At 42.8% G+C, this 17,944-nt stretch overlaps 2 protein-coding genes across 2 annotated transcripts in view; both read right to left on the reverse strand.

The window, feature by feature from the left end:
• rims1b (regulating synaptic membrane exocytosis 1b) overlaps positions 1–1,228 on the reverse strand; it is an 84,086-nt gene extending 82,858 nt beyond the window's left edge. The window contains exon 1 of the mRNA XM_085767306.1: positions 895–1,228. Within this exon, the coding sequence (XP_085623432.1) occupies positions 895–1,061 (167 nt within the window). The 5' untranslated portion in view covers positions 1,062–1,228. The remainder of the gene's footprint in view (positions 1–894) is intronic.
• Positions 1,229–6,976: 5,748 nt separating this feature from the next.
• On the reverse strand, positions 6,977–11,948 carry krt97 (keratin 97). Its single transcript, XM_085768509.1, has 8 exons — positions 11,516–11,948; positions 10,576–10,658; positions 10,171–10,327; positions 9,280–9,444; positions 8,983–9,108; positions 7,650–7,870; positions 7,208–7,242; positions 6,977–7,114 (listed from the first exon to the last, which is right to left on the reverse strand). Exons 1-8 carry the CDS (start codon positions 11,927–11,929, stop codon positions 7,011–7,013), a joined length of 1,305 nt encoding a protein of 434 aa, XP_085624635.1. The 5' UTR covers positions 11,930–11,948; the 3' UTR covers positions 6,977–7,010.
• Positions 11,949–17,944: the final 5,996 nt, after the last annotated feature.

Raw genomic sequence — 17,944 nt, forward strand, 5'->3', positions numbered from 1 at the left:
CCCCATCTTCATGCTCTCCGCCGAAGGGGGAGCGCGAATGATCGTACACACACACATACATACAAACACACACCTTCCGCTTAGGAAAACGGCGTGTCGCTTCAGGTCTATACGAGCTATAATGGTATAGTTTTTCCGTTATTACCCCCTTTCTGTCTCTCTGTCTCTCTCTCTCTCACACACACTTTCAAACACAGGAGCTGAGAGAGAGACGCGCACACAAGCCAAAAAAAAAAAGAAAACCTCCACAGATGAAGCCACTGTGCGTGCGTGCGTAAAAGGAGAAGCAGAGGCTGCATGTGTAAACTGAGAGATGGGGTGCAGTCCCCATTGATGAAAACGAGTGGCTGAAGGATGGATGATGCTATGATTCATCCTGAACCGCCCCCCCCTTCTCCCAACACCACCACCCCCCTCCATCCCTCCGCCGGCACCACCAGCTCTGTCACACCCCACAACATCCTCACGCCCCCCCCCCCCCCCATCTCTACACCTGTAACACGTTTGACCCTGTTTCGGGTCATCTCCATTGACTTGACTGTATATATTGTTGTAATGTATCGATCGCTCCTCCTGCCTGCCTGCCGCGTGCATGTGTTTGAGGAGATGCAGCCTGTCACTGCTCCACTCAGCTTTACACTGTAGAGATCGGTGGGTTCATTTTGGGGAACGCACCACCACCTCCACCACCACCACCACCACACACCATTAACACCATTAACACCACCAGCAGCAGCAGCTCTTTAACACCAGCCTACAAGTGCAGGATGACGGCAGAGCTTCCTGGATGTGATGGGTGTGTGATGTTGGTAACAGCGGCTCCTCATGATGCGCGGTTTAAGTTCCATAAAGAAAAAGGAGGAGAGAGAAAGAAAGAAAAGATATTGTCCTTACTTTAACATGGCTTGTTCTTTCTCCTCTTCCTCCTTCTGCCGTTCCATCACCCCCATGATGATCTTCCTCTCCTCCTCGGTCAGGTGGCTGAGGTCCGGCAGATCCGGCATGGATGGCGGCGCGGTGGGTGGGCGAGGGCCGCCCTGGGGCCCCACCGAGGCGGACATCTTTTCCACCACCACCACCACCCCCCCACCACCACAACCTCCACCACCTCCTCCTCCTCCTCCTCCTGCTGCTCCTCCTCGGCGTGTCGTTTCGGCTGACAGGTTCCCCGGAGCGTTTCCGAGCCACACCTCACGACGCGGAGCGCGAGCTGAGCGGCAGCGGCAGCGGCAGCGGCAGCCCCGGCGAACAGCGCGAGCCGCTCATGGTCGCACGCGCCCTCCTCCTCGGTTGTTTTTTGTCTTGTATTGTTCTCTCTTCTCTCCGGGTGCTTCTTCTCCCACCACAGTCTCGTCGCCGGCGTTCCCCCCCGCCGCCCCCCGCCTGCTGCCCTCCTCTCCCCTCCACTGCCCGGATTCACGGGGAGCCCATCTCCGGTTTTTTTTGTTTTTTTTTTGTTTTTTTTTCCTTCACGCTGGGGGTCGTGTAAAGCTGAGGGGCCCCTGCTTCTCTCCGCTGGTCTGTGGCCCTCCGCCGCCGTCGGACTGGAGCAGGATGTTGGGCGGTATAGGCGGAGTCCGTGTTGCTTCTTCTCTCTCTCTCTCTCTCTCTGTTACTCTCTCTCTCTCTCTCTCAGCTCTTTCTCTCTCCCCCTCTCTCTCCGTCTTGCTCTCTCCCTCTCTCCCCTCTCTCTCTCTCTCTCTCTCTCATTCAGCCCTCCTTCCCTCCTTCCTCTTCCTCTACAGCGGAGGCGCGTTTACTCATGTGAGAATGGGATCCACATCCACACCATCATCATATGCAAGCGTCGCTCCGTACACACATTAGCGTTTAAACCAATAACCGAACACACACACACACACACACACACACACTGAGTGAACTAAGTTGAAAGCTCGCGGAGGGGGGGGGCTGTGTGGGCTAATAACCAACCCGACTGTTTGTCCACATCACGTTAGAGTGAAGCAGCTGTAGGAACAGTGTTGCAGCTGCAGTCACTCTGTTTCAGCACCGTGGACAGTTCGCCTGAACATCCACACTGTTTCTGCAGCTTTCCTCGCTACAAACTGAACACTGACGCTGCTTCATCCACGTCGCGAGGACTTGGTTCTCACCTAAAGTGGGAAAAGATAGATGCAAGATGCAAATTAAAACAAACTTCTATATGCATTACTCATGTAGCCTAATGCAATTTTTTTTTTTTTTTTTTTTACATTTCTACAGGGATAGTGTGTAAAAGTGTCAGTCTTTGCCAATTCCTTGGTCATATGTTAGATAAGGACCTTTTACTTCTCTTATTTTAATCTTAGTTGATATTTCCTCTTATTTGAATCAGACAGTGATGTCTACTGTAAGAGAAAGTCTGCTTTTTGCTCCCTGAAACTTTAGTCCATAGTGACAGAGACTGTCGCTATAAACCAGCTCGGCCACGGTCACACTAACTACAGCCCCCCCCCCCGCGCGCTTCGAAGCTGGTTCCGGCTCCAGATCCAGACTCGACCCATCCGGACCGGGCACCGGTTTCTCCTCGATGACGTAATGCCGGGTGAATGGCTGAGTCCGTCCAGCAGATGGCATTATTAACCCCCGGCCGCCGCTTCTCGCTCCTCGCTGCCTCTGCTGTCACCCAGCCTCCTTCAAGTGACGTCACCGGAGAGGTGACTGTAGCGCGGTGACGTCAACTTCCCATGGTGCAGAATTTTGTCATCATTTAAGTCGTGACTAGGGACCACCGGCTCCCAGTGATAGAGTCGTGCCGCCAGAGCGGATCTTTGGTGCAGACACCGGACTATAAATAAACCCTGATGGAGTGTGGAGGAGGACAGGGAGGCCCTGCTGTATCATCTGTCCTTTACATCCAACATGTGGGCCCAGCTGCCAACAGGAAGATGCTTCAGTGTTGGTGAACTCAACACAGAGGCTGGGAACTGAATAATAAACAATCAACACAATTGGGAGTGAATTAATTAAGTAGGGAGACCAGGGATGGTTGTAACACTTTTTGTCTCAGCTCCCATAATTTGCAGAGTGTTCAAGGTAGGGCTCTCATATTTGGACACAGAGTCCCCTCATTTGTCCTCTACAAATAGCAATGCCCTAAACTTCTCAAAGTATATCACATAATTCACTATTTGATGTCAAATGCAAGGACTGCCACTGTTACAACCTACCCCACTACCAGGGTAGGTTAACTTGTAACACAACCTGGGGTAAATTGTAACAGTGAGGTTAAAAACTAAAAACTGAGACCAAACCAAAAAAACATGCATCTATGTAAGTTTATTGTGCATGTTCCAACACTAAAGCATCTTTCTATGGTTCAGTATGAACAAAAATAATTCATCACTGATGGTTAAATGAAGAAGAGTGACAGCGGTGTGGATTCTAACATTAGAAAGCTTCTAAGAGAACATCTTCTGATAATACAGATGAAAGGTGAACATGTATGAACCTTCAACAGGAGGTCAGAAGCAGATCATACAATTCTAGGAAAGATGGTGACACTTAATGACACTTAGAATAATAAAACAACAAAGATAAAAGGTGTAACAACCATCCCCACCCCTGTCAGTCATTGTTTGACTAGCTGTACCAGCATGGTGGTTTAAAATAAATATTGATGAAATGACTTATATTTTACCTAAGAACCTGTTCTTTCATCTTATACAAGTTACCTAATTCAAACTTCAACGGTATCGATACTAGTCAAAATTTAGGCTTGGTCCAAAATATTAGTTTTTGACCTAAAAAAGTGTTTTTTTGGCTGTAAAACCTACACATTTATTGACACAGCCATGCAAATGCACATGCAATGTCAGGGAGTGAGTGGGTACACTGATCACATAATGGTATTCCTTATTGGTGAAAGTGATGCTGTTACAACCATCCCTTTGTTACAACCATCCTATTAGTGAGGTCAAGTTTAGAATGAGTTTATTTCTTTCAAACACAGAGATAACTTCTTTATGAATGTCTAAAAGAAATATTTAAAAAGTACAGAATGTTGGAAAATTATATAAAGACTTAGAATAGTCTAAATTGACAAAATATGTCTTTTAAATGAAAAATCTTGTGATACACTAACTTGTATAAACATGTCCCAAAGGTCAGTAATGGTGAAACAGAGAGATGGAAAATGAGTAACAGGCCTACAGCCTACTGAACTCAACACTGGTGTGAAGAAGACACGGAACCGGTTGGTGTTTCAGGTGAAAGAGCCCCCTGCTGGATTTCAGTGGCCATGAAAAACGTCATGGAGCATTTTGTTTGGTTTTTTTTAAAGATTTTTTTTAATTAACAGAAACTCATACAGGATGTTTGTGGTGCACAGCAAGCATTTACAGTGAGATAAATCATATTTCACAAATGTATACATCACAGACACACCATACAAGGATGATATTTGAACATCAGATGAATTTTTTTTTGAAAAAAATAGAATAGAAAAATAGAAACAAAACAAAAATATTACATTAACCTTTCCCATCCCACCCCCGACTCTCTATGACTCTCATAGTTTTATCAAGGAGCATTTTGATCAATAACTCGTTGACTAAATAAAATTATTTTATCAACAACAACGAAGGAATGAAGTCTGGTCATTCACATTACAGGCTGTTGACCTCAAGCCTAACCTCCTGTAGTGATAATAGTCAATACATTGGCACAGTAATCTATGACATCTTGAATATTGTCACAGATATAGCCTACTGTATGGAATTGATGCTGTATTGTCAGTGACCGATTTCCAGATATTCAGAAATGAACTAAAGTCTAATGTTTGGTTTGACACTTTGTGTTCTTGGAGAGCAGGAAACACACTGCTGCTGTGTGAGGAGGGGTTCTCCCCACATCAACATGTCCAACTCAGGTTCCACAGTCAGGATGTGACACCACCCTCATCACTGTCAATGTACCGACATCTAGTGGACAGATGACAACACTGCATGTACAGAGAGAGAGAGCGAGAGAGAGAGAGAGAGAGAGAGAGAGAGAGAGAGAGAGAGCGAGAGAGAGAGAGACTGTTGTTGAACAGTTGTGATTGTAAATTTTAAGCCAAAGGTTTCAGTCAATGGGGCTGTACAAGGTGTGGGGTTAACAATCCAACAGCCTCCCTCCTAATTTAAAATACAATACATTAGGAATTATGTTTTAAAAGGATAGTAGCAATTTTTTAAAGTGGGGTTGTATGATCTACAAATAGCCCCTAAGTACTTTAATTGCAGTAGAAGACTCTCTGCACTCCTCTCGTTAGCAACGCCAGCCCATAGCCCTGCCCAGAGATTTACAACATACAGTGTTGTGAACAGACCCAAAGAAACTGCCTATTTTCGTGGCCTAAAAGAGGTTTTACCTGAAAAAAAAAAACACAGTTCCATTGTTTGCTATAATATAATTTTTTCCAGCCCCTCAAAGTGCAGGAAAAACACAGTTTTTATTTGGACCTAACCAACTCACATACCCCTCCGCGCAGGGTTAGCGTCCACCGATCAGCAGTTGGTTAGGTCCAAATAAAAACTGGGTCTGTTCACAACAATGTATGTTGTAAATCTCTAGGGCCGTTGCTAACGGGTGCAGAGAGTCTTCTACTGCAATTAAAGTACTTAGGGGCTATTTGTAGATCATACAACCCCACTTTAAAAAAATGCTACTATCCCTTTAAATAGCCATGATCACACATTAAAAGTGGCACTGCTGGCACTGCAACGTCCCATATTCTGAAGCCTGGACATGTCCAGGTATGTTGATGGACTGTTCTACAGGTGTGGTCTTGGTCTCATGATGTCAGAGGACTGTTTCAATACAAACTGTTGTTGAAGCAGAACATTTAGTGGTGGATTCATGGATCAGACCTTGTTGTGATGTTTGTGGTTAATCACCTTAACAACATGTTATGTTATAATACTGAAACACTGAGCAGTTGGACATGTGCATTCAAAAGTTTAAAGAAGGTCAAATTAAGGTCACCCGTAAAGGTTAGAGGGCATTTTAGGTGCATTCTGACATTTCATCCTAAAGCCAAATATCCCTACTTTTTTTTTTTAGTGTATGTTATGTTCACTTACTGAGGTGTTATTGAATCTTCTTCAACAGCAGTTTCTCAAGAAAAGGATGACTAATATACACTGACAAATACAGAATACCTTCATAAAATAAAAACTGTTACAAAGAAAGATTTTAGTTACATGTGCAAACTTGTTTAAGATTATGAGAGAAGGTAAAGCCAACATCCTCTAAATGTCACAATAACTCCACAGCTGCATCTTCTTCCATTTGTGTCCTCTATAAAAGACCAGTGTAACATTCACATGAAACGACTTAAATGAGATTGAACTCAATAGTCCAATGTTTTTCATATTCATGCAGCTGCTGAATCAAGAGGAAGCCAGATGTTTTTTTCTCTTCACAACATTGAAAAGACAAAGATGCAAAGAGCACATTCACAACCAGACACAAGAAGATTTGTAGGAAACGTGGTTTTAATTTTGAGTCACATAGTCACATAGAGACTTTCATTTTTACAATAGTCCACTTTTCTTAGGTAAAATAATTCATCTTCCATATTTTCTATGGCCATGCTTCAACCATGCAATCCAAGTGCAAATCTGATGTGTGAATCTAGTATTTGAGGAGGTAGGCTGCATTTATACACACATACAATATACTGTATGTATATAAAGTTATAGCCGTCTCTCGAAAGAATAATTACACCAATTAACCAAATAAGTTAACTTAACTTAATTTGTAGTTTGAATTATTTCAGATTTGACTCAGTCAGGCACATAGATCTGGTTCTGTCTCCAAGACATAGTTTAGTCTTATTTTTCTTATAATCAGAATAAATATTCTTTGACAAAAAAAAAATCACACAGTAGAAGTAAAGACACATTTCAGATCTGGGTGAAATAATACACTCTCTCCCTGGTTCATCAGAGTAGACTTCAGAATACAGGAAGGACATTTCATTTCAGATGTTTTATTTGACTCAGATCAGTTGGGATCCAGCCCGTCTACTTGCTGATGATCTCTGTGTCCACATCCTCTGTGCGGGAAACCACTTTCCCATCCACGATCTCCTCAATCACCACCTTCCTCCTCTGGGTAATGACTGGTTCTGATGAGAAAATCAAAAACAGAATTTCATTTAATTTGTGACATAACTTGTTTTAGGCAGAGAAGTGAAAATGCAGCAGTGCTGTCAACTTACCTCTTTTGACCTCTTGGACTTGGATGACAGTTTTCCTAGAAGTAAAGATGAGACATTTGTGTCAATTTTACTTTTCAGGACAGAGATGATACAAATGTTTAAAAAGGAGCAGTTTGGTGTTTTGGGATGTACTTGATGAGATGTGAGAGGGATATGGAAGAAAAGGCTAGTTTGGCTGTGTCCAAAGAGAAAGCGATGTCCACCAGCACTTTCAATATATATTATTTTAGATTTTTATGTATTGTTTTGTGAATAATGTGTGAATTTGTGAGTTTTAGGTAGGTTAATTTAGTTGCTTCTGGACAAAGATAGTCCAGCTTACTCATTGGCTTCACACAGTCTTGTTGATTACAAACTTCTTCTTCAAATGCAGAAAAACAAGCACGTGCAACAACTTATTAAATATCCTGTTTTGTTTCAAAAAGAGTTTACAAATCCTTACTTCACATCCTCTCCATCCAGCAGCCTTCTGTACTCAGCGATCTCCATCTCCAGCCTCGTCTTGATGTCCAGGAGGATCTGGTAATCGGCGCCCTGTCTCTCGATGTCGGCCCTCACCTGGCTGAGCTCGGCCTCCAGGCTGTTGACCATGGCCTGGAGCTGGCTCAGCTGCAGGCTGTAGCGGGACTCTGTCTCTGCCAGGGTGCCCTCCAGGGCCACTTTCTGCACAGGACAAAACAAATATATAAGATATTTACTGAGCACTAATTGACTTGTTTGTCACTTCTTAATTCTTCTTCTGCTGGAAGGAAATGTATATTCAATGTTAGTGCTTAATTCTTCTCCAAATTTACTGCTCTGCCTGTCGGTGCGTCCTGATGCCATCTGTCAGTTTATTACAGTAACTGTCTAGTATTACTGTTGCTTTTTGTGCGTGGCTTTTACAGTAATGTGTTTAGTGCAGTGTTTTTCAACCTTGGGGTCGGGACCCCACGTGGGGTCGCCTGAAATTCAAATGGGGTCGCCTGAAATGTCTAGTATTTTATAAAAAATAAAATTACTGATAAAAATATTTTTTAACTAATTATTATTCTTTTTAAAATTATGATTAAAAGCACCACATCTTTCTCAAATATAAATCGAGTTCAAATAAAATTCAGCATATAGAAATATTTAAGCTGGCGCATCTTGATTGACGGTGTGGGGTCGCCAAAAATTTGTGGTGTCAAAATGGGGTCACGAGCCAAAAAAGGTTGGTAACCACTGGTTTAGTGTCTATGTTCTGCTTGTTTGTGACCTTCTAGTTTGTTATTGTGTCTTGTGTAATCAATCTTTGTTTGATGTTGGTGTTGCTGCTTAATGTTGCTTCTGTTTTGTCTGTTGTTTGAGCTGAGTTTATGTCAGCTTGTGTGTGTGTGTGCAGTATGGACCTTTGCCTAGTTTTCTGCCTTTTAATCTTTATTCAGATTTAACCTTCTAATCCTTTACAGTAATGTATTATCTGTATGTTTATAACTAAATAACTGACTACTTAACATCAGTCCAGGGACAGCAGATGTAAATTATTTTTAATTCTGGCATGTTTACATTTGTTAAAATGTTTTATTAATGTGCATTGTCCCTGATTATGAAACCTTTAAATAAATAAAATAAATATTTATAACACGAGTCAAACAAGCTGTATTATATGCTACTATGTTATGTGGTGTATCACAGGATCATGAGAGCTGACGGAGCAGTGCGCTGGTGAAAAAGATAAAAGTTGTAGCAAAATAATCTGCAGTTGCTCTTATGTGCACATGTGTGTGTGTGTGTATGTGTGTGTGGAATCATACCAGGCTGTGCTGGGACTGCAGCTCGATCTGCAGGCTTTGCAGCGTCCGCTTAAGATCAGTGATCTCGCTGCGGGAGGTCTGGAGCGTATCTGAGCTGGAAGCCACCTCCTTGTTCAGCTCGTCAAACTGAAAAAGACATTGTATCAGACATGAATATGGTCACAAAGCTATTCAGGCTCATCGTCAGACAATAGGTTAATCCCTTGATGTTAACTTAACCGTGGGCAGGACACAGTGATGTGAACGAATGAATATTTTAAGGGGGTTTACAGTAATGGATTATCTCGTCCCACTCACCTTGACCTTGTACCAGGCCTCCATCTCACGCCGGTTCTTCTCAGCGATGCCCTCGTACTGCGACCTGATCTCGTCCATGACCCTGCTCAGATCCTCCTGGGGCCGGGCGTCCACCTCTACCTTCACTGAGCTGGCGGAGACTTGGCCGCGCAGGGCTGCAAGCTCCTACAGGCAGGATGACAAGTCAAAGGTTGGGAACATTCAAAGATAAAGAGCAAGTGGAAAAGCAATGCGATGGAGACAAAGACACAGACTGGATCTCAGTTTAAATGGGATTATAGAAATTGTGAGAGAAGAAATGGCACATTCTTGCTTTTAAAAAGGAAGAGTTGAATACATGAGAAAAAAAAAGCCACACCTAATTCAATTCAGGTTTTGTTGCTGCAGCCGGTCTAGATCTGGTATAGTAATGTGAATGCCAATTTTGAAATGAATAAATCTTGTATTACTGGCATTACACAGGCTGTATATGACTCTTGACTTCTCAGAATGAAACCTCATCCGACGTATTTATGCAGCTTTCATGTTGACGGACATTTACTGTGCTGCATCTCCATGAGCACACAGACTGTAAATCAGCTGATGTCTCATGAGTCATTACATTCTGGCAACGAGCAGCACTCCCTTCCAGAAACACAACTTGAAGGCATAGGACACAATCCAAACAAGATTCGCATTAACTATTGTTTGTATAAGAGAATGATGAGGTCTCTTGTGAGGTATTTGGCAAACAGGTGACTTCACCGTCTCACGGAAAACTATTCTAATGTTTTTGTTCTCAGGAATCATAGCTATTATTACAACTCTTATGATCACCATTCACGTTTTTTTTTTTTTTAATTTCCAGAAATTGATGTAGAAGGCACCACGAAGGACGACTTTAGCTCTCACCTCTTCGTGGTTCCTCTTCAGGTACACCAGCTCCTCCTTCAGGCCCTCCACCTGCATCTCCAGGTCAGACCGGGCCATGGTCAGGTCATCCAGAACCCTGCGCAGTCCGGCAATGTCGGCGTCCACAGACATGCGTATCGCCATTTCATTCTCAAACCTGAGAACGAAACAAAAGCAGTTCATGTTAGTGCAGCTGTCAATCATTGTGGAAACCAACCACATCAAAAACCGGTCACACCCGTTTTATCACTTTGTTGACCGTTACACTCCGGGAACAGCATGTCCACATTCCCTGACATGCCTGAATGAGCAGGTACTGTTAGAATATAATCATTACATCTGGCAAGGTTAGCTCTTTGCCATTACAAGATATAGTAACGCTAATTACAGCCACTTTCCACTCACTTGATTTTGAAGTCCTCCGCTGCCAGCTTGGCATTGTCGATCTGCAGCATCAGCCTGGCGTTGTCCTGCGCGGCAACATTGATCTAGAAATAATAAACAAGCATCGTCAGTGGTTTGTTATCTGCATGTAATACCAACACAAAGGTGTGCTCATGAGTCATTATCTAGAACGTGATCTGACAGGGTTATCATGATCGATGGCTTAGTTTTCTGTAGACCTGACTTGTTGTGGATGACATGAGACAATGAATCAAGTGATTAACATTACTCCTGACAGGGTTTGTTATAGGGAATGAAAGAATAAGGGGCGTTAGTTTGATAGACCAGCGCTCCAACTACCGGGTTCATTTCTGATACCTTGCACATCCACATACCACATCATCCACTCTCACCCGGGCATTGTAGCCTACTGTAAGATAAGGGAGAATTTCTCATGGGCCCACATTATGAGGGCTGAGTCCTACTGTTGACTAAACTTTAATGAGGAACAGTGGACTGCATCCTGACCTGTAGACAGTTCACTCATCATAGTATATCAGGAAACTTCTTCTTTTTTTTTTAGTTTAGTTTATTTCAAACCAGACCACAGACCACAGACCATAGACACAATTCAACAAGACCATTAATAACCAGACAAAACAAACAATATACACTAACATATCAATACAGTAACAGTACAGTTAGAAAATAATAATAGGTATCTGGCTTGAACTGATGAAAGGATGAAGATCTTTCTTTATTACCACTAGAAAATGTATTCTATATGATTGTCATCTGGTCGTAAGCACTAAATGACATGAGATGTTGATCTACTATCTATCTACAGTATCTATGAAAAAGATTTTATATGAATATGAATAATAAAAACACTATAGAATATAAATAATTTTACATTAGGAAATACAGGCTATTTAACTCCAGACGTGTGAGGATGGCTCACCTTTGTGCGCAGGTCCTCGATGATGGCATAGTACTTGCTGTAGTCCCGGACGGTGGGGGTCTGTTTCTCGTACCACTCGCGGATCTGACGTTCCAGCTGCGCATTGGTGGACTCCAGAGAGCGCACCTTGTCCAGGTAGGAGGCCAGGCGGTCGTTGAGGTTCTGCATGGTAAATTTCTCATTACCCGACACGGAGTAGGAGTTGTTGCTATTCGCGGCCCCTCCGCCTCCGCCTCCGAGCGCCGACGCCAGGTCAAAGCCGGAGCCGAGGCCGGCGGAGGAGGCGTAGGAGGACACCCGGACGTTGGAGCCGCCCGCACCGCCATAGACGCTCGTACCCCGCCTGGAGGACGACAGGGAGGGGACCGAGGACAGAGACAGGGAAGACAGGCCGGATCGGACTCTGATACTCATCGTGGCTTTGTTGTGGTACCGGAGCAGCAGCGTTGACTGGAGGTTGTAGCGGGTGTGGAGGAGCTGGTGCTGAGGCCGCCCGGAGGATAGGGTTTTATAGGCTGCTGCCTGCAGGTGGGTGCGGCTCGACAGGTAGAGAGATGATGATGCTGCTGCTGCTGCTGCTGCTGCATGCCGCTACTATCACAGGTGTGACCGCACAGGGCGTGGCGCCTTGACATTCAGGTTACTTGCTCTAATTCAACGGCTGTCGAGGCGCATTTCTGGAAGGCGTGTGTGAGGCATTGTTCATTCATGTAGACAGCTTTCTTTAATTCCCCGTCTGTCTGACACACTTAGTGTCAGGAGGAAATAGAGAAATAACTTTTCTTTTCATTTGCATACTGTGCTCGATTTACCTTTTGGCTTACACACTGATTTGAACTATGACTCACAAAATCTGACCCAATACATGTGAGTCAATTTAGTACAAACATTGACTTGAAACTGAAAACATGGCTCTGAACTTTGAACATTTTTCCAAAATCATCCAAATATTTTGTCAGAGTGAGGTTCAGTTTATTCTATCAAAGCTTAGTGACCCATACACACTATTGAATATGCTGACATTATGTAAAAGCATTTATAAGACATGAGTGACTCTTATCACTGCTTTATAGATAGATAGATAGACCCTAACCCAGGGCCGTTGTATAGGGGAGAAAGCTGATGCTAATTCTAGGGGCCCAGCGCCCAGTAGGGCCCCCAGAAAACCCCAGTAGTCTAATCTTTGTATGACTGATTTATTCTGCGTAAGACCCTGACTGATACTCATAGTAATGCTGCATTAGCATCAAAACAAAGTAGGCTAAATAAGAAATGATATATGTAGTCTATGAAAAAAAGTGGAAAAGTCAGGGGCCCACTTTAGTAGTCTATCAGGGGGCCCAGAATTCCTAGCAACGGCCCTGCTGCTACCAAAGGGATAAAAACACAAAAAAGCCATCGGCTTATTTCCATTGTGGTCCCTGAGTGTGTGTGTCTGTGCGTGTCAGTGGGTGTAAGTGCATGTCCTTTTGCACATAAAGATGTTAAATTATTACCTTAGTACGTTTTTATTATTTATTATTTATTGGCTGTCCTTGTCTGACCCCTGACTGTCTGTAGTAATTGCACTGACACAGTGCTGTATGTGTGTTTGTATGTTGGAGCCTATATGAACTATGTGATATGGGGTAAGCTGCTATAATGAATCGCACTTATTGGGCTCAATATGGTTTTCTGAATCTGAATCTTGATGTTTATTGGTTTTAATGTTCAGGACTGACACTTACAACATACTATGCTGCTGTGCTCCTATACAGTCTGCCATCATCAGTACACAGGATCAAAATCAGCGGGTTTCAGGGAGTCCTGGGGTCTAAACGTCAAACATACCAGAGATAAGGCAGAACATCACATGCTTATTACCTTTTAGTTTTAAACTGCTGAGAAAATCAGAGTATCATTCTAACCTCTGATTGGATGAGGCTGATCAGCTAACAGCAGAAACCTAAAGCAGACCTGTCCCTGAGCAGCACCACAGTGAAATGCTGTGAGGAGGTAAATGCTATTTGATGTGGAATAAACACTTTTATGGTCAGTATAGCAATGCTGACCTCTTAATTTAGGCTAGATTTGATTTGACAATGACCACAGTGACAATCTCAAGACACGAACATGAGATTGTCAATTGTGAGAAAAATGTTTTCTGATAAAATCTTTACTGCAAATTTTATTTGAACCCTGAACCATTTGCAGGAGTTAAAACGCAGTGTCTGTTTTTGACTGAATGAGTTGAAAGTCTGAATCTGAATCTGCTACTCTCACCTTGAGTTACTTCTGATGTGAACATGGCCCTTAAAAATACAGGATGTGTATGTTTGACTTTAAAACAACATAACACAACTCAACATTAATACCACAAATATTATAGTATTTTCAAACTATAACTGTAGCTCCTACATGTACTTGTCCACCTATCAGTAGGCCAAAACCAGGCCTGCCAAATAACTGCAATGTCCATGGTTTGACTTCAGGCTGACGTATACTGCAAACTCACATGCCATGTCTCTGTCCAAGATGGACAAAAAGCCACAAAAAAAAAAAAAAAAACATCTGTACATGCATTAATGGCCATACAATCAACTTTTGTGATATAACCATGGGCCTGGACCTGGAAACCAACATACAGACAGAAAAAACAAAAAAGCAGACATGTTACAGCTGTTATGCAAAAGTTGTTTTTACATTGTTTGGAAAAGTAATTCATACATCATTCATTGCACACACATCATGTGCAACACAACATAACCCAGGTAGTGCTAAGGTGCTCCAAAACCGTTTTATTCTGTTGACATTTATCATTGACATTTCATTGTTGGGTCGAGGCACATAGCTCAGAGATCATACAATTAGTTGTTCAGAAGAACTATTTGGTCATGTTCCACCTCAGGCTGTTGCTGCATTTGCATAAGCTTGAGCAGGTTACATCCCCACTAGTTTGACCTTTTCGGGGGTTCATAAACCTCAGCTTCAATTTAACTAACATCATTTCATGCCACGTTGCATGTTTGATCAGATCCAGGCAGGTGTGTGTTGGCCAGTCTGTCAGCATGTTTTAATTCAGATTGCTTCATAGCATGTGACACAAGCTGGTCACAATAAAAGAGAGAAAAAACACAAGTTCAGCAGGTGGCTGGTTTTATTGGGATCTCAGATGACTGACCAAGACAGTTCTGACCCCCCTCTGTTTCCTGCCTAGCTTCTAACGCCTATATCTCCCAGTTTTACTGTGCAAGTAAACGTCGATCTTGCCAACCACAGAGCTAAACTCCAGGATAAACATGTTATGAAAGCTCTTACTTTGTTTTTCATTACACCTGCCAAGCCATCTTGTTTTCAAGACTTGGAGTCACTCTCAAACTGAATAGGTTCCAAGTTCCAACAAAATGTTTGTTCTCATAAATCACATAAATTGTTCATAATTACCAGCCTAGGCAACATAAAATAGATCATTTAGAGTTGATAAGTAGGTGTCAGTCTGTATTTAATGGGTGGACGACTGGGTGCTGCCCTTTAATCGAGTGTTCTTAATCTGTTGTTCCTGATCTTTTTGTCCCTACCTTTCAAATTGCAGCTGGTTAAAGTAGGAAACCTCCAGTACATCAGGTTTCTCTGGCAGTGTTCACTGAAGCAGTTACTGACATGTATGATCAGATGCCCTTCCTTTAAATACCAATGCATTAAGGAACAAGTGCCTGAAAAGATGCTGAAACTGGAGTTAAACTGAGAGCGGAGATGCCAATTAAATCCATTTTAAAAGTGTTTAAAAAAAACAAGGTTCAACTGACGAAAGAGCTTAACTCTTTTGTGACCATTGACGAATAAACTCGTCACAGTGTGCTAAACACTCAGGACCGTTGACAAGTTAACTCGTCAAAACCGTTTTATTTTTTTTATTTTTTTTACAGATTAAGACACTCTCAGGTGTGAATATGGTAGTCCTCTGATATGTAAAAACTGTTTTAAACTACAATCAAAACATAATGGTTTTTATAAAGTGTGTGAGCTTGGTTTTGTCTGAGTAATCGGTCTCCTTGAATGCTGCTCTGGGGACAAAGTGTAGCGTGCTGTACGGCTGTCGGCTACACAGTGTTGCCAACTTGGCGACTTTCTCGCTAAATCTGGCGACTTTCCAAACCCTCTTGGCGACTTTTTTTGTCAAAAGCCACTAGTGACAAATCTAGCCACTTTTTCCATTGCTGTTACAAATGTTTCTGGTTTGGAGATTCGGACCTGAAAGCACGTTATCACTGCTGTTTTCAACGTGCAGCGGAGCGGGCGCTGTGAGCCGCCGCCCCCGCCCCAAAGCACTCACCGGCGGTCAGTCACACAGTGGTGTCACGCTGTCTCCGCTGCGGCCAGAGACCCGCACCATTTCTCTGAAACTAGAGTCGAAGCTCCATTTTTGGAGAAACCAAGCTCTTTTCTTCTCCTTCATTCTCACGAACAAAACGGCGGAAAAACACTCTTCAACTCTTCCAGTAGCTGTCATCATTGCCGGCAGGTCCTTGTCAAGCAAAGCTCCAGAGCTTGAGGGACGCTGGTCGGCCATGCAGCCCAGCACAGGGCGTTTGTGTGTGGGTGAGAGGAGCAGGGAGACGGGGCTACAACTCGGTCTCTGGAACTCACCACAGTGTTCCTACCCGCGCAGGGAAGTTACATAGGCCTAGTTTCAGCTGACGCGACCCCGCTGTGGCACCATTCATCCTTTTAATCGTTTTTCTACCACTTCAATGAATTTAGAGAACATTATTTTAAGGTCAAAAAACTACATAGTGTTGCTTTAAAGCCAGGCTGTACACTGGAGTTTAAACCAGGACCATGTAATAACCCAGAAATGTGGGGTCCACATGGCAGCCTGTGGGGTGTACTCTGTCCTTCACAAAAAAGTCGCAGCTTGAGCTAGTTATTGTTAAAAGATTTCTTACAAAGTCACTTCACTGGGGCGTCGTGTAGCAGCTCACTCAGTTGAGCAGGCGCCCCATTAACAGAGGCAATAACCCTCACTGCAGTGACCGGGGGTTAGATTCCCTATTCCCTGTCTCTCTCTAGCTGTCAAAATCAAGGTTAAAAGATTAAAAAAAACAAAAAAAATCCCAGTAAAAGGAAAAATACATGTTATCTGTCAAAAACAAAGCCAAACTCACACGCATAACCACCACAGCTTCCAAAATAATTGGGCTCCCCACACCAAACCTATCAGATTTACACAACAGGTCCATCACACGCATTTCTATCTCAATAGAACGGGACATCACACACCCACTCAACACCTACCTCACCCCCCTCCCCTCAGGACGAAGATACAGGGCACTGAGGTGCAGAAGGGCTCGCTTCGGCAGAAGCCTAATACCGGCCGTCATAGCGACCCTTAACAAAAGGCCAAGATAACCTGGCCAGAGTGTAATAATGTGTGGCAATGTGTTGTAATCTGTGTGTGTTTGTATGTGTCTGGTGAAACGAAATGTAAATGATCATGTGAAAAAGAATTTCCCTTTGAGGGACAATAAATGTCTAAAGTCTAAAGTCTACTTAATTAAAAAAAAAAAGAACAATATTCTCTGTTGACAAAAATGACAATAATTGACAGGTGCAGCCCTAGAAACAATATTTCACCATGGTAATTCATTTTTCATGCATGAGATAATATCTCATGTGTCAGTGAAAAAACAAAATTTTTATTAAAAAACAGTCTTGATAATTAAAGTAATATTGTCATTTAACCACATGATGGAAAGTTGGATCAATTGTTAAACTCTCAACAACACCCTACACCCCAGCCAGACCTGACCCTGGCCTCATCCGGTACAAGGCCCTGACTTGTTCTTCTGAAGTATTTGCCTATCCTTGTTCTACGCAGCGCTGAATGACACCTTGGAGAGGCACTCCTAGTGAAATTGTTTAACGAGAAGTAAGTATTGTGTAACCCTGGGGTGCTTTGCAATATGTCAAACAAATCATCAAGAGGATAATAGTTTTTCAGGCCCTGTTTTACCTGTACCTGTACTTCTTTTTAGATGTAACACAAGAGTATAATGATACCATTGAATGATGGGACTGAAAGTAATTATTTTGTTTTGTCTGTAAGCTTTAAGAAGTATTACATCAGACATACTGCATTTAAAACTGTTCTAATTCATCCCTTAATCCTTGACTACCCTTAGAAAATTGTTTGAACTTTGAGGTGATTTTTATTATGTAGGTTTTGTTTTACTGTTGTTTTTTTATTGTTGTGGTCTCTCATTATGGGATTGTTCACAGTGGATGCTAATGACGCATTTATTAGCTAATGAATTCCGTCTTGTTGTGTAAAATCTGACCAACTCTCCCAGGCAGCCTGCGTGGTTCATGCATGTCTGTCAGCTAACTAGATAACTTGAGCCGTTCTCTTCAGCGCCATTAAACTTGTTGTTTTAATCGGTGTGTCATGTT

The sequence above is a fragment of the Trachurus japonicus genome, chromosome 1, assembly GCF_045865225.1.
Source record: "Trachurus japonicus isolate A0001 chromosome 1, Traja_1.0".
Lineage (NCBI taxonomy): Eukaryota > Metazoa > Chordata > Actinopteri > Carangiformes > Carangidae > Trachurus > Trachurus japonicus.

Excerpts from the sequence above, each read along its gene's own strand:
- krt97 (XM_085768509.1), bottom strand. The coding sequence starts at position 11,929 with ATGAGTATCAGAGTCCGATCCGGCCTGTCTTCCCTGTCTCTGTCCTCG. Across the intron at positions 9,445-10,170 it reads TGAAGAGGAACCACGAAGAG|GAGCTTGCAGCCCTGCGCGG; the intron begins GTGAGAGCTAAA and ends TCCTGCCTGTAG. Across the intron at positions 7,871-8,982 it reads TGCAGTCCCAGCACAGCCTG|AAAGTGGCCCTGGAGGGCAC; the intron begins GTATGATTCCAC and ends TGTCCTGTGCAG.